Genomic DNA, 21,365 nt, shown 5'->3' with positions numbered 1-21,365 from the left:
CATCTGTTAGAGATCCATATGACACATTTATGGATGAATGTTATGATTATTTACTTTAAAATCACCCTAAAGGAAAAATACTCCCCAAAGAAGATATTCACATAGGAGAGAGAAGATACAAAATTGTCAAACTTCTTGAAATTGTATGATGGGTACATAGACTAAGTCTATTTTTATGTATGTCTGAACATTTTCATAATAAAAAGTTTTAAAAGAAGAGAAAAAAGGGAAGGGAATGAGGATACAACAGCACATCTTTATTGAGAAAATTATACATTTCCTACAGTTTGTCTCTGTTTGCAAGTTTCTTTATGAGTCTCACTGGCTAAGACTAAAAGACAGTCTCTGTCTGTAAGAGAGGGCATTATGGAGGAAGAGAAACCTCTCTTATAGAGGAAGGCAAGGAAGAAGAGTGTTGGAAAAGGAGGTTAAGTGACCTAACCTTTAAAGTTAGTCATAGGGCAAGAGAAGAGATTAATTATAGTCACTTTGCTAGGATTAACCAGAGGAGAGCTAGTATATTCCTTATTTTAAATTAGTAAAGTGTCATTCTGAATTTAATCAGCCTTCTTTCTTTTTTTTCCCCCTATAGGTAAAGAATGTAGTCTATGTCTAGTTTTCTCATCAGCAATAAAAAATCATTTTTCTATATTTTGATCTTTGTGTACTTGGTTAATAGGAATCTATTCCTGACAGATGAATCTTGTTTTGTTTCTATTTCTGAACCTTTAAGATTAGTGAGTAAACTCTGGACCAAGGTAATTCCACCCTGTGAGGGGTGTCAGGTAGCCAGCCAGCCTCCCTCTCTAAATAATGTTTACTCTTTCTTCTAATAGCAAGACAGATGGGGAGAGAACAGAAATTTGAGAGGAATACAGAAAAGCTTATTTGAATATGGGAAGAGATATATGCCTATAATGGCTTTTCTTGTCTGCCACCTTAGCATAGTATAGTGTATATACTTTTTTTTTTACACTTTTAAATTAGACTGAAATAGCAGAAATTTAGAAGATGCTCTAATGTAAAAGAGAGGTCAGATGTAAGTATATATTGAATAATTGGTGGTTTGCAAAACTTACGAAATGTCTTTATCATTGTATTACTGAATCTTGGTTTTTTAAGCCTATGCCATCATTTTTTGATAATATTGTAACTATCTAAAAGGGAAGAATCTACACTAAAACTGAAACATCAGCTAAAGTGAACTTGTATTTCCTTGTATTTGTTGTAGAGATCTGTGGTTAGTTTGAATGATGACCTAATCTATGTCAGAGGCAGGTAGGCCATTTATCTAGGACACAGCCCATTTTCACAAACACAGTCACTGAGGCTGAATTATTTGCTATCTCAATGGATAGTATGGATTGAACTTGAGTCTCTGATAAATGGTCATCAAAGTAATGAATCCTTGGGACTATGAAAAAAGGAACATAACTGAAACACTATTAAACCAAAATGTGTTTTCTTAGAAGGAAAAAAGAAAACCACCAGACTATTTCATCTGCTGCCTAGAAACAGCATGCAGTAATATTTTGTTGTTTGCCAAGTATGTAGAATATGAACAATGCCTTTTGATGCTCACTTTATAGCTGATATCTTACATAAAAATATTAATAGAAAAAAAGGTATATAAGTCTATTTTTGGTAGTGTATATTTTTAAAGAAATTTAGCCTTAGTAGAATTGGTCCTATGTAGTTGGACAATGTATTAAGGAGATCCTGAACTTTCTGAACAAATATCAAGATATACATAGGCTATTCTTTACTTAGAAAATTTTAATTGTTATTATTCTCTATAAAATTATTGCTTCTGTCAAGTTTTGGGGTTGAGATGGGAAGAAGCTAAGAGGACTTTTGGCCTTGGATGATTAGAATTCAGAGTTTTTATATGGTTCAGTCACTTTTTGGTCAAAATAGCACTTTGTGAGTTAACCTATGAATTGAACTAAAATGTATAACATTGTTTTGATGGGCTAATTGCTAGTTTATGGCCTGTGTTTTGAAACACACCACATTTATAGGTTGAAGGGACTATTGCCTTTAGCCTAAGTACAAAACTTAATATTTTTTTTACTCAGAATGCTACCTACTATATTTCTTTATCAGTGAAATGTATAAGTACAACTATAGAAGCCCTCGATAAATATAATATCAAGTTTCAGAAGCAAAGCCCATATTATTGATAAATGTACAAAATACCAATTGAGTTGGTTTATTTTCCATTGAGTAAAGCGTAGTGAAATCGGTGTTTATGTGCATTGATCTTGGGTTATCCCTAAGAAACTCCAGGGTTCAAATTACCCTGGGTGTACCACCCATGTCCACTCCAACCTTCATGTTTATCAAGGTAAAATTGTATTGAAATAAACATTGGAAGATGCCCATGGATTAATTTCTGTGGAGGGAAATGTGGAGTGTAATCTTCTGCCTTGGTGAAAAGTAATGTCAGCAAAGGAAGATAGTATGGATTGTTAGGTGAAATCAATTTCTGCTACTCCTGTCCTGCTCCAGTTATTCCATTTTATGACTAAGTATAAAAAACTTATAGGGGACTGATCTGCCCTGTCCTTGAATAATAAATATAATAAATACTAGTCTGTACTTGTCTTAACAAAGCCTAAAACAAACCTGAAAAGGAACTGTCTGATCCACAAGTAAATTAACTGTCTTCCAGAACAAAATTTCACCCCTCTCTAAAGAAAGACAACAAAATCTAAGCAAAATAATTGTGAGTCCACAATATCCAATATAAAAAAAATTACAAGACATACCAAGAAATGTGATTCTAAGAGAAAAATTCTTTAATAGCAAAGGTCCCAGAGATGATAGAGATTATGGAATTAAGAAATCTAATATATATGTGTGGAAAGATAAATACTCCCCATTAGTTTCACTCTACCCACCTCTTTCCAAGGGTGGGCTAGTCTTAGTAACAGCTTCCGAAGAACAGAGTAAGGGAAGGGAATAATAGTGACTTTACAATGGAAAAATCTGCCAAATGATACTTTAACTAAGTGGTGAAGGTTACTGTTATCAGTGATGTCAGGTGAATGTCATGTAACTCCCTCATATAATGTGACTTAAAGCACCCTTCACCTCTATGATATTAGTAACAAAACCCATAACCCCATTATAATCATGAGAAAAACAACAGACAAACCCAGATTATGAACAGTTTACAGAATTTCTGGCCAGTACTCTTCAAGATTGTTAAGGCTATGAAAAACAAGGCAAGACTGAGAAACTGTCACAGACCAGAGGAGACTGAGGGTACATGAAAACTAAATACAGTGTGGTATTTTTTTATTGGATCCTAGAATAGAAGGGGGACATTAATGAAAAAACTGGTGAAATCGTAATAAAATCTAGAATTCAGTTAATGGTAAAAATAAATAAATGAAGAAAATAAAAAAACTTATGTGTAAAAAAAAGCAATTACAAATATATTCAAATATTTAATGGAAAACATGAACAAAATAAGGAAGCCCATGGGGAATCTCAGTACAAAAATGGGAACTATAAAACAAAACCAAATAAAAGTTTTAGAACTGAAAATTGTAATATTTGAACTGAAAACTTAACTAGATGTGCTTAACATTTTATTTGATACTGTAAGAAAAAGATCAGTTAAACTAAAGTCAGGGCAATAGAAACTCTGCCAATGGAAGCACAGAAAGGAAAAAAAAATCATACACAATGAACAGGACATTAGTCAGCTATGGGACAATGTCAAATATATATGACATGATACAAAAATACATATACTATGCAAACACTAATCATAAGAAACGTGAAACCCCAATATTAAAAATGGATGAAATAGATTTCAGGAATATTGGCAGAGGTCAAGAATGTTTTGTAGTAAGAGGTCCAATTTATCAAGAAGATATAGCAATCCTGAATGTACATATGCTGAATGTATATATGTCTGTGGTAGACAGGCTAAGTGTTCCCTGAAGATGTCCATATCCCAATCCCCAGAATTTGTGAATATGTACCTTACATGAGAAAGGAACTTTGCAGAACTGATTAAGTTAAGGATCTGGAGGTGGGGAGATTATCCTGGGTTATTTGGGTACCCAAAGTAAATACAGGGTTCTTATAAGAGAGAGTAGAGATAGGAGAGATCAGAGAATGAAACGTAATGTCAGAAGCAGAAGTCAGAGTCAGAGAGAGAGATTTAAAGATTCTACACTGCTGCCTTTGAAGATGGAGGAAGAAGGGGCTGCTGGCCAAAGGATGCACGTAGTCTCTAGAAGCTGGCAAAGACAGGGAAGTGGATTTTCCTCATAAGCCTTCAGAAGGAACTCAGATTGGTGTTATTTGTTTTAGCCCTCTAAGATCTATTTCAGAATTGTAACCTACAAGACTGTAAGATAATTTTACATGTTTTAAGACACTGTTTGTAGTAATTTGTTATAGCAGCAATAGGAAACTGACATAGCATCAAATAATAGAGATTGTAAAATAGGAAGCAAAAACTGAAGGAACCAAAGGGAGAAATAAATTCACAATTTATAGCTGGAGATTTTAAAATTTCTCTCTCAGTGATTGATAGAACAATAGGCATAAAGTCAGTAACTATATAGAAGACTGGAAAAATGCTATCAACCAACTTGATTTTAAGATTTTCTATGTATAACATCATGTCATCTACAAATAGTGACAGTTTTACTCTTCCTTTTCAGTTTGGATCCCTTTTATTTCTTTTTCTTGTCTGATTGCTATGGCTAGGACTTAAAACTATGATGAATAAAAGTGGCAAGAGTGGACATCCTTGTCTTGTTCCTGATCCTACAGGAAACTCTTTCAGCTTTTCACCATTGAGTATGATGTTAGCTGTGGGTTTGTCATATATGGCCTTTATTATGTTGAGGTATGTTCCCTCTATGCCCACTTTCTGGAGATGGTGATGATAACATAGATGTATAAATTTATTAAAACTCATGAAGCTGTATACACCTATTATCTGTGTATTTTACTGTATGTCAGTAATACCTTAATAAATTTTTAAGTACAAAAATAGTGATTGATTTCAGCACCTAAGTATTTTCTCTTCTTTTACTTTTTACATGTGGGGGCTTTGAATGTTGAAGGTGATCTTATACGGAATTAGTTTGCTTTCATTTAGAGGTTGCTATTTTTGATATAAATTATGAATGAAGTAAAATAAACCAAAGAAAAAAACGTGGCCTAGGAAAGGTCTATATTTGTATCAACATAAAAACACATGGACAAATATGAACAAATCTTACTATTAATGCTAGAGGCAGAGGTCAAATAGATAAGTATTTTAGCCTATTGATCCTCAGAAATAAAATATACTCATTGAGCCCCTGTAAATTCCTATTCTGCTCTCATTGTTATAACAGGTATACAGAGGTGAGAAATAGGCGGGTAAGAAAAAGGGTTTGGTGAGCTCTGAGATGATTACTGAGGTCCAGGTTGGTTTTCAGTTACCTTTTCTAAATCAAGTCTTCACTCCATTGACTGTGAAGGACCGTGACCTGAACTTGAGGTAATTGATGGAAATCAGGAGTAAAGCATTTAAAATTGAAAGGAGTTGTATTCTTATCTTTAAAGACAGTGAGCAAGGAAGGCAGGCTGGTCCTAGGTGATGAAGAACTCTAAGAATCTATAGAAAGAATTTTGGAAACTTTAAAGGAGAAAAAATGTAAATAAGTTGAACTCTGAAAACTACTGAAAGAAAGGAAAGAAAAAGTCATTTTTGTCCTCCATGACAATATACAAAAACTGATAACATAGTCAACAAATTTAGAAAATGGTGACTTACCTTTTCTCATTCAGATTTTAATAAATGTTTTTATGCATACCTACATAGTTTTATTGTATCAATAAATGTAATCAACTCAGTGGTTGTTTTTGTTGCATGTGTGTTTTATTTTCAGGCATGCTTTCCCCCCTCTTTTCTTGGCTCTCCTCAGCCCCATCTCCTTTACCACAGATCACCTCTCTCCATACCTAACATATATTAACAATCTAATATGTATCCTTTCATATTTTTCTCTGTTTTCATATAAATTTTTGTGTTGTTCGTGAATTTTTTTATTGATTTACAGAAATGAAATCCTATTATAAATGCTTTTTGGTATATTGTTTTTCTCGCTCTACTATAGTTTGATGCTGGATATTCAGCCAAGTCAAGCTGATGTGGGCTTCATTCATTCTTTTCAATAACTGAAGAAGACGATGTATCATAATTTTTCAACCATTTTCCTAATGACATACATTGGATTTCATAGTCTTGTTTACCATTTTTGTTTATGTCACTATGAAAAATGTGGCTATCTTTATTTTTAATAAATAATGTAAGACTACTTTCCAAAGGGGTTTTACATTTCATGTTTTCACCAACAATATACACTTTTTTTCACATTCCTGTGAGCCAAATGTGTTATAGCTCCTTATCACATTTAAGCCTGATAGTTGTCTTCCAGAGTGTCAAGACCTATCATGGACCTGAAATTTTATGTTACTTGCAAGGTAACAGTTTATCTTGCCAAAATTTCCTGAATGCTAGCAGAAGACATGAGACACCTGGGTCAGAGGCAAAGAGCTTTATTACAACACAATGAAGAGAATAAGCATCATGTTAATGTCTGTTCCCCTTGCCCCCAAGTTTCTCGAGGTGATATGGAGGAGTGCTTAATGGATATGGACTTAATTGTGTCCTTCATTCGTGTATTGAAACCCTAACCACCACCACCACCACCACCACCCCCCGCCCCTGCATTGTGACTGTATCTGGAGATAGGGTCTTTAGGAGGTAATTAAGTTTTAATGAGGTCATGAGTTTGGTGCCCTAATGTGATAGGACTTAAAAGAAGAAGAAGAGCGATCTCTTTCGCTCTCTATCATGTGAGGATACTGTGAGAAGGTAGTCATCTACAAGCCAGGAAGAGAGCTCTCACCAGGAACTAAATCTGGCACCTTGACCTTGGACTTCCCAGCTTCCAAAAGTGTGAGAAATGTATTTCTTAGGCTTAAGCCACCCAGTCTGTGATATTGTATTATGGCAGTATGAGCAGACTAAGCCAAAAAGCCCAGGCAGATACTGTGCACCCACTGCGTTTACATCCCAGTTGAGCAACCTCAATCTTTAGGAACCCAAAATGTTTACAATGGGCAGTGAAGTCTGGCCCTTGCTCCAAAGGTCATCATTATCTTTATTATACTGGACAGTAAACAAACTTGCCCTTTGCTCTGAAGCAAGACACTGTCTGTCTCTTCCAAGGCTGTTCTCTATACAAACATCCTTGAAAAGAATGTCTGGAACAAAAGGGCAATTTTGCCTCGCTCTGAACTCCTGCAGAAATATCAACACCCAAAACAAAGTTGTCATGATTGTATCTTATGACTTGGTCCTTCAATCTCTTTCTGTCTGTTACACTCTTCTTTATGCTGTCATACATTCAATATACTGTCTTTAACAGGTATCTAACTTCAAATTTATTGTACATGTTTAACACCTTTTGAGATGTCTCTCTCACAAGCTACATCCTTACTCATTATCTCTACTTAACATAGCCTGTGAATTTTGCCTGTATCTCATACCTTGCTCTCAGTGTTTAATGTTTCTTTCGGTTTTCATCTATCCTGTTTTTTCCCTTATCTTCTATAGCAGAATTGAATATTTTTAGATAATATAGAAAATTCATATTACATATATGTTCAGAAGTTTTAGAGGGGGGGTGAGGTATTAGAAAATTTATACTTCTGTTAGGTGCTGATAATTCATCATAGGGCAATGGTACTTTTATAGGATTTTTTCCCAATTTCTGGAAGAGTGTCCACTTTTTTGTTCTTATAATACATTCCTTTTAAAGTGAACCAAATAATAAATTTTTAATACTTATGAGAGGTCATTTTAACCACCCTCTCTGGGAACAGTAAATTTTGCTAACCTGGATTATGGCCCCACTGACTGCCCTTACTAGGAGCTGAGACGCAGAGTTCACTATTTTACAAAGTCTAGAGATCTCTTTTCTATTTAGTTTTGAAACTAATTATGGAAGCAAGGTGTGGGAGATAAGGAATAATTTTCAGCAGAAATAGTTAATTTCATCATTTATTCATTGAGTATACATTCATTCAGTTATATAATCTACTAGGTACTCCAGGTTTATAGGAATAAGTAATACGTATGTCTACCTAAGGAAATTTATTGTCTGGTAAGGGATACATTACAAATAAATGGAATTTGTACTAGGCCTGTGATAGCAGAAAACAGAGAATTGTTGCATCTGCTTGGGAAGTCAGAGGTTTTACAAAACCTTGGCTTGGCCTTTAAGGATGAGAGTTTCACCGTGGAGGAAGTACTAGGTAGTGGCTTAGAGCACAGTGTTAGAAGCCTGATAGACTTGGCTATACCACTTACTAGTTATGTGATAGTGACTAGGTCATCTAACCTCTCAAAGATCATTTCCTCATTTATAAAATGGTGAAAATATCTATTTCATAATGCCATTTTGATAATTAATTGAAATGAAGCACTTAACATAGATCTTGGCATATAGCGAGCTCTAATTAAATTGTATTTGTTGCTGCTGTTGCTATTACTGTCTACTACTACTCTAATACAAGCACCCTCACCACCTCCTCTACCAAGCTCATTAAAAGTTTGCTTTCCAGATAAGACCACCAACACATGGAAGGCATGTAAGCATGAAACAGCATAGCATGGTTGAATGAGTGTATGTTGTGTGACATGGTTGGAACATGAAATATGTCTGAAAATATTCAAATATAATGAGGACTTGCTCTAAAGTAGATTCCAGTGTACATTACCAAGAGCAGACGGATGTAAGTGCTGATAGGGAGATAGAATCTATTGAACTTGTTGACTGAGAGATGAGTGAGGTCAAAAGGAATGATATGTAGGCATTAGGATGACTCAGATTTCTGTGTGGTTTTTGTGATTTCCTTTAGCAAAATAGTGTGTAATGGACTAATGGTAGCTCCTGAGGGGACAAAAATGAGTTCATTTTTGGATATGTTGAATTTGACCGTTTAGAGGATATTGTTGTGGAGGTATCTAGTAAGTGGTTGGATATGAGTCCAAAACTGTCCCATGCAGAGGTAGTCACCTCTAATGTCTTATCACTAGATTCTAGCACTCCTGTGTGGTTTGGTATTAGAAGCCGTGGTTATGGATGAAATCCCTCACTGTAAAATGAGAGGGCTGAGAATTCAGCCACCCTACTAAAATCCAAAGAATGTCAAATTGGAATATACACAAAAAGGAAACTGTTGTAGACATTCTTGAGAAATGTAGGGGACAGTTGGGTACATTCAGGGATAATTTGTGAAAGTGCAGGAGTGGGAAAACTTCTCTTGGTAGTTTGAGTTTATTTTATAGAGTATCCATAATGTCTTAAGACAAAGAAATTACATACATAAGTGAGACTGCACCTTGGATTTTCTTGTTTTATAAGGCTTTTGTCTAGTTTTAATATATGGGTGAGGCTGGCCTCATAGAATGAGTTGGCAAGTATTCCCTCCTCTTTAATATTCTAGAAGAGTTTGTATAGCATTGGTACTATTTCTTCTTTAAATATTTGTAGAATTCACCAGTGGAGCCATCTGGCCCTGGAGTTTACTTTATGGGGAGATTTAAACTACCAATTTGATCTCTTTAATAAATATAATGCTATTCATGTTATGTTTCCTCTTGAGGGGGCTTTAGTAGTTTGTGTCTTTCAAGAAATCTGTCCATTGATAAAAATTGTCCAATTTAGTGGTATAAAGTTGTATGTAATATTCCCTTATTATTCTTTTAGTCTCTGTGTAATCCATAGTGATGCTTTTTCTCTTCTGATATTGATAATTCCTGATACCATTCTTGATTTTGGTAATTTGTGTCTTCTCTCCTTTTTGCCTGACCAGTCTGGTTAGAAGCTTATGTATTTTATTGATCTTTTCAAAGAGCCATTGTTTGGTTTCACTGATTATTTTTTCTCTATTTTCTGATTTTCTGTTTCATTGATTTTCACTTTGAGTTTTATTTCTTTTCTTTTGCTTACTTTGGGTTTAATTTGCTCTTATTTTTTTCTAGTTTTTTTAAGGTGGAAGCTGAATCATTGATATGAGACCTTTTTTCTTTCCCACTAATATAGGTGTTTAGTGCTAGAAATTTCCTTCTAAGTACTACATTAACTGCCATTCCACAAATTTTTATATGTCGTGGTTTCATTTGTATTCAATTCAAAATACTTACTAATATTTTTTCTCAGACCCATGGGTTTACTTAGAAGTATACTATTTCGTTTTCATATTTCGGGAATTTAAAAAAAATCTTTCTGTTACTGATTTCTAATTTAATTCCATTGTTGTCAGAAAATATACCTTTATATGATTGGAATTAACTAAATTTATTGCAGCTTGGTTTTTGGCTCATAATGTGCTCTATCTTTGTAAATGTATATTCTACTGTTGTTGGATGGAGTGTTCTATAGGTGTCAGTTCATGTTCAGTGTTCTTGTTCAGGTATCCTATATCCTTACTGATGTGGCATCTACTTGCTTTATCAATTATTGAAAGGGAAATGTTGAAATCTGTTTATAATTGTGGATTTGTGTATTTCTTGTTTCGGTTCTTTCAGTTTCTGCTTCATATATTTTTTAAGCTCTATTATTCAGTTCAGAAACCATTAGGATAATTATGACCTCTTGATGAAATGATCTGTTATTATTATGAAATGACCCTCTTTATTCCTATTAATGTTTTTTTGCTCTAAAATCTACTTTGTCCAATTTGATGTCTTTTACCAATAATTCTATCATTTGTGTCATTTGATTAATTAATTTCTCTCCTCATTATGGGTTATATTTTCCTGATTTTTTTTCAGGCCTGGTAATTTATGAATTGAGTACCAGCTGTGGTGAATTTTACCCTGTTGTGTGGTGGATACTTTTGTATGCTATAAATATTTTAATCCGTTTTTCTGAGATACAATTACGTACCTTGGAAATGGTTTGATCTATGTGGATCTTGCTGTTAAGGTTTGTTAGGCAGGACCAGAGCAGCATTTAGCCTAGGGCTAATATTTCCCCCTCTACTGAGGCAAAACCCTTCTGAGTACTGTAACCAGTGCTCGATGAATTATGAGATTGTTTTTTGCTCTGGTTGTGTGGGCTCTGCATATTGTTCCCTGTAATTTAGGGGAATGATTCTTTTACTGGTCTCAGGTTGTTTTCTTAAGCTGATCAGATCTCACCTGAAGACTGCAGATCTCAGGAGCTCTGCTACTTTTCAGCTTTCTCCAATCTGCTACTCTATCTTGCAGTTTTAGCCCTCTTGATCTCATAGTACTTCAAGCTGTTTTCTCTATTCCGAGAGACCACTATGTTCCTGCCTGCTCTGGGGCTTGCAGAGTCTCCTCTGGCAGAGAGCTGGGGCACTAGGTGGTATCACCACTTTTTTTTCCTGTCTCTCAGAGATCACTGTCTTTCACTGCTTGGTGTTTCATCTCTTAAAAACAATTTTTTTCCACATGTTCTATCTGTTTTAAATATTTTTTGTGTACAAGGGTAAATCCAGTCCCTGTTACTCCATCTTGGTCAGAAGTTGAAATATGCTGACCCTTGAATTTAATTTTTTTTTTAAATGCTGTGTTGTAGTTTTCCTTTTCATTTTTCTGTCCCTTTTTGCTTTGTGCTATGTTTGTGTTCATGTGTTCCCAGAATCTTAGACTGTATGTAGTTTGTGAGGTTGGGCTGACTCTCCATCCATCAGTCAGTGTCTTCCATGTTCCTGGCACCATGTTTGGTATGTGAATAGAAAGATGACTAACACCAGTGGCCTAATCTCAAAAAGCTCCAGGAAGTAGGAACTCCAATCTAGTGAGGGTGTGCAGTGTTATTGAGTTATGCAGTGAAATCCTGTTAACCCTCAAATCTTATTTAAATAGCACTCCTAATGTTTTCTGTAATATAGGTCCTTTAAAAAAATAGCTTTTTGGAAGATTGTATCTGAAGCTGAATATGAGCACAGTATTTAGTTTCATACTCTAACGTGGAAGCAAATAAGAACCTATACTAGTCATTTATAATTGACTCTAGCTAAACAAGATGAGTACTTAATAGGAGGAAGAAAGCTAAAAAAAATAAAGTGGAAAAGTATTTCCCTCTAATTAGGAAGAAAATGTCCTGATTTTAGCATCAAGTTCTAATGTAACTTTTTCCTTTTCCTTTTGCTTTTTATTTCTGTTCTCTGTTGTGTTTGAAGAACAAAAGTAAATTTCTTGAAGATAAAGGTTTTCCCTTTAATTAGTTTAAATAGGTTAGTCACCAGAGAATCTTCCAATGACTAAACCATGTTGTATCTGCTACAAAGAGATAAGTAGTCTAGGTACAGGCTGATATTACTCTAATTTGAAGATTTGGTTCCTGTATGTGGGGAGGGCGTTTGATACCAATCTGAGATTGAGATTGAGTTCGTAAAGTAAGAGTTGGCATTGAGAAGATAGTTTGTGTCCATTGCTTGTTTTAAAAGTATATATTATAGAATATTCCAGCACATTTAAAATTAGGTGGTTTTTTATTAGTGCTGATTTAAATTTAACTCTTTGTTCAGGAATAGAAAGCTCATGACTTTAGAGAGTCAGTGTGCAGAATAATAGCTAAAAACACTTTGTAACTTGAATTCAGTGACAATAGCATGTCATTCTCACAAGTTTTTGAGAAGTAACTAGGAATCTTTCCAATCTAAATGGAAAAATTATAAGGTATTATTTATATTACCATTTCCTCATATCATACATGTGAGGAAAATTAACTATAAATATTTTTAAAGAAAAAATAATATGGATATTGTTAGCATAAAAAATGCAAAAGTGATTTTGGGAATAGAAAGTTAGGCAGACTGGTATTAAACCATTTTGGGGAGAAAATAGCTAAACTAGAGAAATGTCTTTTTTGACCTTTTTCTAATTTTGAATATAGATTAATGCATAAATTAATGCATGTTTATGTTTAATTTACCTCATTAATAAAATGAAGGGTATTGGTCTAATGATTGTTTTCTCAAGGCATTTGAATTAGACAAAACTCTTTACTGGATAAAGGTAATAAAAACTTGATAAGGTACCAGACTGTATATTTTTTAGTAACATTTTTACTACTCCAAAATATTTAAAATTTTCTTTGTACAAATTTCAAGGTAATTTCTGTATTTCTATACTAAAATCATATGGAACACTTTCACATCTTGTTCATGATAAAACTGACATTGTGACTTTATTTTTATTATATTTTTATCTTAAAAGGTACCTCCAAATCCAAATGTCTCTATTTTAATTCAGGTACTTATCTAAGTTTATTCTACTCTTTTTCTGAAAATTTAATACTTAGCTCTTTATGTACTGTTACGAAAAATAAAGTAAGATGCATTTATGTTGCTTATTATTCTTCCTTATTAACCTTTGGTGGTGTATCTGGGTTCTTCTTTCAAAAAAAAAATCAGATTGGAGATATAGTTTAAATTTTAAAAAATCTAAAAATTAGTTGGCTTATGGATAAATACCTTCTTTGTTCTGCTTATTCATTACTATATTTGGCTTTTGACTCGTTAGGATATATACGAAACGTTAGTTCAATAAGAGGTGGCTTTATGATACATCATTTAGAATGCAAATTATTTTTAAGCTGAAGAATATTGAAAATAAAACAGAACCAACTGAGTCTGAATTATTTACAGGCCAAGGGCTTAAAGGTGCACTACTCCAGCACAAATATTAAATTATGAAATGGGAATTTCAGTTTGCCATAAATCTGTCTGCCATAGCAGCTTAGAATAAAATAGTTTTACCCATCTAAAGCAACATCAATTTGCCAGTCATTGCTTTATGTATCAAAGAGCGTTCTGTGAAAATATCAATATCATTGGTTAATATAAATGAAATTAATTTTTAAAGCTGGGCTAAAGGTTGACATCTGAAAAATTGCATTACTTTGCAGAAGAGAAATTTCTGTCTTCTAGTGAAATTTCAGGTCATGAGGGCAAGTAATTTTCACAATCTTCAATGGGAGCCAGTGAAATATGAACTTCATTGTCACCTAGTCCCAAAGCGATAAGATAAAATGAGCTGATACATCATTTGCTGTGGTTTTATCATCTCCCTCAGTAATTGGAAGAGAAAACCTAAGAGTGTATTTGTTTGTATGCTCCCCTCTTGCTCCTCCCAGCTGCCCCATCATCCACTCCCAGGCTAAAACCACTTTAGCCCAATCAATACAGAGGTCACATAGCATTTTATTTATATATTTAAAATTTTTCATACTGACTAAGCTGCCAAATAGAACATTAGAGTAATGAATATGTTTAATTGAATTTGTCACCCATGAAAATGCTAAGGAGAATACTGTACTGCATCATAGAACTAGTAAGCAGAAGGAGGAAATTTACTATATAGATGAAAAATATCAAATGACTCATAATTAATTTTAAAGGTAATTTTCTTTGTATTCATAACTTTTATACTTTTGTTGTCACTGTTCTGTTCTTTTCCAAGTTTGGGGACATTCTATGTGTTCATGGATATATATTAAATAACAAAATTACCATCTTAAAATTTCTATCAGAGTCAAGTATATGCCATTTTTCAATTCGAAAAGACCTCTAATTTTTGTTTTAAGAATATATCTTTAAAAACTTTACTAACATTTATATAGTTGATGATGAAGTACATCCTTAAACCAACTGGAATTCAGTATTAGAATAAATTTAATGCTATGCTTTGGTATCAAGTTTCAGAGAAAATTACATGCAGCAAAATCCAAAAACTATGTTAATACTAGAGTGGTACAAATTTAAAATACTCGATTAAAATTACTTTAAACTATTTTGGTAAAATTGCAATTATCGTAAATAAAACATATTTGCACATGTATTTAGTGGTGAGTTGATAGACTATTTTTAGACTAGTGTCTATGTTTTAACATGTGTTTTCATTTTAAATATATTTCAGATATTTACTGTTTTCCCATATTAAGGTATAATCCTTATGACTAATTTATAATTATGTTCCATGAAAATGGGATATGAATATTTTCTACCTGTGGTATCATTATTTAACTGATGGCATGATTAGTTTATATTTTGTATGCTAAGTTTAAAATGTTTTTCTTGATGTTAAATATATATCCATATGCTTTGGAAATGGTTTTGTTATGAAATTTTAAGTACTATTGTTTGTATATTTTATCTAATTTTACTTTTATTATTGAATTCTTCAGAAATCAGTGTGGAATTCTCTGAAAGAGTAAAACCTTTCCAAAAATTGGTGAATATTTGGGACTAAGATATGCAGTGCTAGCTGTAAACATTAAGAATAGTGTTTTTAAAAACACTTCTTATTGATTCTATATGTGCAGACTCCCATGTAAATATTTCTTATTTTTGAGGTTAAAACATTCGATCACTTTTTAATATCTTTCCCTTTAAAAAGAGTTTGAAAACATTTTATATTTATTGAGGGTGGATTTTGAAAACAAAACCTTTTTTTACTTAAGTGGAACAAATATGGCTATATTTTCAGAGACTATTTTAAATCTATTGTTTGAACATACCTGATATTCAGTAAATAAGAGTATCTTGCAGTTGGGCAATAAATGCAGGTTTCTTTTTTATTCTTTCGTGAGGATGAGAAAGCAGAAGAAAGTGTTATTTGGATAAATTTGTTAGCTTTTCAAAATGAATGGTTAAAGGTGAAAAATACTTTGCTTTCAAGCCAATTAATGCAACAGGGTGAAGAAATTTTCCCATGTATTCATAGTATACTATTTGAAGTGTAGAATAAAAACTGTGTACTATTCAGGCAAAATAATAAATCCTTTTTCAGAGTCACAATTTTCAGATAAAAATTTTAAAGAAAATATGTTTGATATTTTTAATGTAAAGAAATAGTATATATGCTTTTATATGTGTGTGAGTATATATACATGTATATATTAAATACTGATTTCTTTTTTCCCTCTCTACAACCTTATGTCAACATTTAACCAATAAACTATCTCTGTTCAAACAAATTATTAAAATATGAAAGTTGAATTCACTAATAATAAGACTAACGATATGAAAACAAGGTGGTAAACATTCAAAGAGAGTGCTGAGGGCTTAAGCTTTCAAGCTATTCAAGACTTGTGGTCATAACTGCAGAGCAATGGTAATGATACGGTTTCCATAGCAACTGATTCATTGGAGGGCTAGACCTCTGTCTAGGGTGCTGTCAGTGTATGTAGAGTTTCAGTGAACAGAAAGTCCCAAAGAAGGGTCTGCTTCTACCTAATCCAGTTTTAATTGAACTCTAGAGACTTTGAAGTGAAGCCTCAGACCAGGAATATACCAGTCCAATAAGAAATAAACCTCTTGCTGAGCTAGGCCTCAGCTGCTTTTCAGTACTGACACCTTTTCCTAATGAATACTTAAAAGAAATGTTATTATATCAATTTCAGCTAGTAATTCTGTTAGTTAAGAGATTCTTTGTTTCTATTTTAAATCCCACTATCTTGACCATAGGTGTAGAATTTCATTTGTTACTTTTTTTTTAAGTCAGTCTAATTTTTTTGTATAAGATTTTAAATTTTGATAGCTTTGGCAATTTTAAATAATTTTCTGTCTCTCCTCCTGTTTCTTTTTCTCTAAGTTTTAAAACACTACTTTACCTGCTTATATTTAACTCTGATTGCACACGGTCATACATTCAGTATGATACCATTGATATCAGGTTTGAAAACATGTAGAACAATTCTGGATATCATTTGTGGATGTATATGTACTAATAGTATAAAAACTTACATGGGAATGATAAACCTCAAAACACGGATAGTGATTGGCTCTGATGAAGGAGGAAAATGGTATCAGGAAGGGTTACATATGGGAATTTCAACATTATCTGTAATGCTTTATGAGTTTTTAAAATATATAGGACAGTGTGGCAAAATGTTAGGATTTTCTAAGGTTCAGTAATGGGTACATGGGGCTTATGTCATTTTCTGTAGTTTTGTGTATGTTTGACATTTGGCAATAAAACAAATTTTAAAGGACCATACCACTTGCTATATTTCAAGTATATTTTTAAAATAACTATACTGCTTAAAGGAATGGGATATAACTTGAACTTTTTGATTGACTGAAAAACTATTACATGAAAAATCTTATAACAGTGTTTTAGTATACTTCTGCTAGTAATTGAAATAGTCTAGAAAATAATTAAATCTTTAGTTGCATGACCATGATCTTGCAATGATTGGCATCACCATTATGAGCAACAATACTTGTTATATAGCTTTTTAGTATATAAGAGGTAGAATTTTCAGACCAGTGTGTGATATCTTTAGCATATGACAGAGCTTAAAGCCTAATGCTTTGTTGTTTATTTTTGTTTGATTTTCCTCTTTCACTTTTAACACAAGTACAGGAAGACAAATGTAGTTGATTACAATTTCTGATGAGTTGAGTTCTAGTTTAACAAACATTTAAACCCTTTTTTAGAAATGTGACAATGTAGTATATAAGTAAGCTCTGGACATTTGGATTAGAAAACCTGGGAGGAGGCCAGACTTTGCCACTAACTTCCCAAGGGACTTTGTATTAAGTATTTATCTTGTTTAAGTCTCATTTTCCTTATTAATAGTTGGATAGATTGGGCTACAAGTGTTACAGAACATGTATTGGATTCTCTACTACTTGATAAGTTAAGTATGGCAAACTCTAATACCAGTGGAAACTAGACAGATAGTAAATGAGTAAATGAGTGGAGACTGTTTCAAAACGGAGACTGCATGCCAGTTGTACTATGTGGCATATATAGATCTAGGTTTGACAGATGCTCCAGTTTTTCCTGAGAAACCAGAAATCTGAATATTTATGTAAATAACCATTTTCTCAAGTATTTTCAACTACTTGAAATTTTGGGAAAATACCATACGGCCCCCCCAAAAATTAATGTGGGTCATATATGGAATTCTGGTTGCCATTCATTGATTCATTTAATCATTCCAAAACATCTACTTTGTGTCAGACCTTGTTCTAGAAGATGGAAATAGAGTGCATTCAAAGCCTTTGGTCTAATAGAACTTAGATTCTAATATTCTAGTGCTGAAGAGAGGCAATAGACAAGCAAGGAAATATTGTAATTTCTGGTGGTAAGTGTTATGAAGGAAATCTGATGAGTTTGGGGTGGGATGAGGCAGTAGTGGCAGAAGTGGGGTTTAGATCCTGTGGCTTCTCTAAGGAGGTGACATTTGGGCAGAAACGTGACTGTGAGGATGAGCCAGCCATATGAAGATCTGGGAGAAGAACATTCCAAGCACAGGAGAAAGCAAGTATAACGGCCCTGAGGAAGAATGAGTTGGGCTCATCAGACAGTCCCAGATATAAGTCTTTATAAACAGTTATAAAGAGCTTCAGAGTTTATTATGCATTGTAATGCAGAGCCACTGGATGGTATTAAATATACGAGTATATGATCTGATTTATACTTAAAAAGTTTTTTTTTTTTTTGGCTCCTCTGGTCATAGTAGATTCTCCAGGTAAGATTAGAAGGAGAGAGACCAGTCAGGAGGCCACTGCAGACTCTGGAGCCTTGGAGCTACTGGTTGTGGTCGGAGAAAGGGGTGCATGTGACCTCTGGTTTAAAAAACTATTTGAGAGTAGAACCGATATTTTTTCCTCTCTTTTTCTCCTAATTTCTCTAGATCTTACTTACATAGGTATTGATTGTATGAAAGAGATAGTAGGATTTTCTCTATCACCTGTTTTGAAGCTGAAAGTGTGATTAGTTATTTGGGACTTTGAATTGTTGTCTTGTTTTTTCAAAAAACACCGAGCCTAAGAATTGTACCCAGTCTTTCATTTCTAGATTTTGTGGTACCAGAAATAGAATAATTTCTGTAGAAAAATCTAAATACATACTTGGTGAATTAAATAATGTTGCTCTCTTTTTTTTTTCCAAAAAAAACCCCTGTATTTTGCATTGAGGAATGTAGTTGTTTTACAATTAAGATCTAGAAAATGGAAATCAAAAATGAACATTTACGTAGGATACATTCTTACTATTCATTATTTTTCCTCTCTTTGCTTATCCTGTCTTTGTCCTTACAATGCAATATCATAATCAAATGTCATTTTATTTGTATTTTTTAATGGTGGTTACTTTTGAGAAATTTATCTAAGTTGTTTAACTTAATTTGCTGTCACGGATTTTCATCAGTGTTTGATAGCAAATACATCTCATTTTCTTCATTAATATTCTGTGAAGTACTAGTGTGGAGAAATTCCAGTTCTGGTTTTCATTTAACACCTTCATAATTAAGCTTTTGAAATGAACTTTTTAAAAAACAAAACTTGAATAACAAAGCAACAAAGTGGCTTAGGACTAAAGACAGGATTACTTTGAGTTGGCAAAGATTCTAAGCCATTGCGTCTGTCACATGGGATGACAAGAATTGTAACAAGTCACTCTGACAACCTCCTACTCCATAGAGAGATTATGCTGAGTTCATTCGCAGGTTTGTGTTTAGCCTAGCTGACAAGATGATACTTAACCTCTCATACAGTCAGTCTTTGTGCTTTCTGAATGAGTGACTGTTGCCTTAACAGTGACCTTATAAGTGTGATTTTTTGAAGTTATGATCTTAAATTTGTAATTTTAAAGTATGTAAAAAGTATTTCTGGATATGTTATTATCATATTATATGAAACTGAATTTTATATGTCATCTGTAAGCATGTAGGACATTCTTTTCAGGTCTTCATTTTAAGGGTTGTCTAAAATTTTGCTTTCTATAATATGACTCAAAAATCAATCAATCAGTAATGCAATATGTATTTCCTGAAAAGCAGTAGACTACATCATTGCTTTAAAAGGCCCCCAAATATATTTATAAATAGATGTGTCACAATTTTGTTCTGCTTTTTCATTTAAACATCATTTTTCATGAATTGCAATCTATTTTCTTAGTCACCCTCCAAATTATTTCAATAACTATTCAGTTCTTAGAAATTATTTTTCTTAATAGGGACTTTTCTGTTTTAATTGGGGGGAAGAACAAAAAAATTCTATTGTTACTTACTCTGGATTCTTTTTTTCCTCACTAGATCCTGGCATATACAGAAGGGCTGCATGGAAAATGGCTGTTCACAGAGATACGATCGATCTTTTCTCGTCGTTATCTTTTGCAAAATACAGCCCTGGAGATCTTTATGGCAAACAGAGGTAATATGTTGCAGACGTATATTGTTACAAAGCTAACCTCCATCTCCTTAAGATTTCATTTTGAACATACCATATTGTTTCCATTTAGACAGAATTTTGTAGCCCACTCTCTGTCCTACTGACCTCTTTTTGAACCACGTGCATCTTCATGGTTTTTCCCCCTTTGGTCACTCTTAGAAATATCTGTAGTAATTTATTTTTCTGGCCAAATCACAAATTAGTGCAGTGCTTTATAAATATGGGGGATAACTACCCATTTAATCAGTCGTAGAGTTTTCATATTGCTCTGATGCTTAAACTCCTTCTGGAAGGTGGTTGCATTTCGAGAGGGGAGAGGGTAATCAAATGATTCATACATTTATTTAATTTTTTGTCTAATCTATTGCCATTTATAAAGGGACCATCAGAAAATGGTACTGAACTGTCCTGGTTGCTTTGTATTACATCATTCTTGAAAGAACTAAAATTCAATTTGTGGGTTTAGAATTGAACTTGGTGAAATTCATTAAGACAAAAAAGAGAGACAAGGTGAACTTGAAGGAAAAGCATCGTTGGGTATGAGTGGAGGTGTACAAGGGAGAATATGTAAAACCTTGTGATTTATTGTACATACTCATTTCATTTAAATAGATTTAAGTTTTCTTATTTTCTCTTTCTATAATCTACAAGTTATCATTTAAAAAATCTACACATAATGTATATTCCATACATACTTTCTTTTTTAATGAAATCATATATTTTAGGGAATGCAGATTTCTTTAGGAAAAGATGTTTTTCCCTTCCATATTTGGTCTTCTCCCACACACATACCTTTTTTTCTAATGTAAACATTATTCGTCCAGGCAAATAATCAAGTGAATGTTTCACACTTTAGTTCAGTCTGCATTCTTGCTGTCCCAAAGGGGTTTCAACCTTACAATATTTATTACTTGCTCATCTTCATTTATTTTCCTTCTTTGAAATTTCTCATGCATCCTTGCTTTGTATCTTTGTGTGTTTTTCTATTGCCTTTCCCTCATGGCCTTGGTCACCTGCCATAACCTGAGTTTTTCCTTTTTTTCCCCCCTGTATTCAATGTAATAGTGGATATGTAAGAAAGGCTTATTAAAAAGTTATGTTGAATATGTATA

General features: G+C 33.3%; 1 protein-coding gene across 4 annotated transcripts in view; it reads left to right on the top strand.

Moving 5' to 3' along the window:
• Positions 1-21,365, top strand: part of LRBA (LPS responsive beige-like anchor protein) — a 751,667-nt gene that overhangs the window by 504,258 nt on the left and 226,044 nt on the right. For all 4 annotated transcript variants that reach the window (XM_057546722.1, XM_057546725.1, XM_057546723.1 and 1 more), the window contains exon 41: positions 20,118-20,235. In XM_057546722.1, coding sequence (XP_057402705.1) covers positions 20,118-20,235 — 118 coding nt within the window. The remainder of the gene's footprint in view (positions 1-20,117; positions 20,236-21,365) is intronic.

The sequence above is a fragment of the Balaenoptera acutorostrata genome, chromosome 5 (assembly GCF_949987535.1).
Source record: "Balaenoptera acutorostrata chromosome 5, mBalAcu1.1, whole genome shotgun sequence".
Classification (NCBI taxonomy): Eukaryota; Metazoa; Chordata; class Mammalia; order Artiodactyla; family Balaenopteridae; genus Balaenoptera; species Balaenoptera acutorostrata.
The sequence above is the reverse complement of the archived record's forward strand: the minus strand, read 5'-3'. Positions and strand labels throughout refer to the sequence as shown.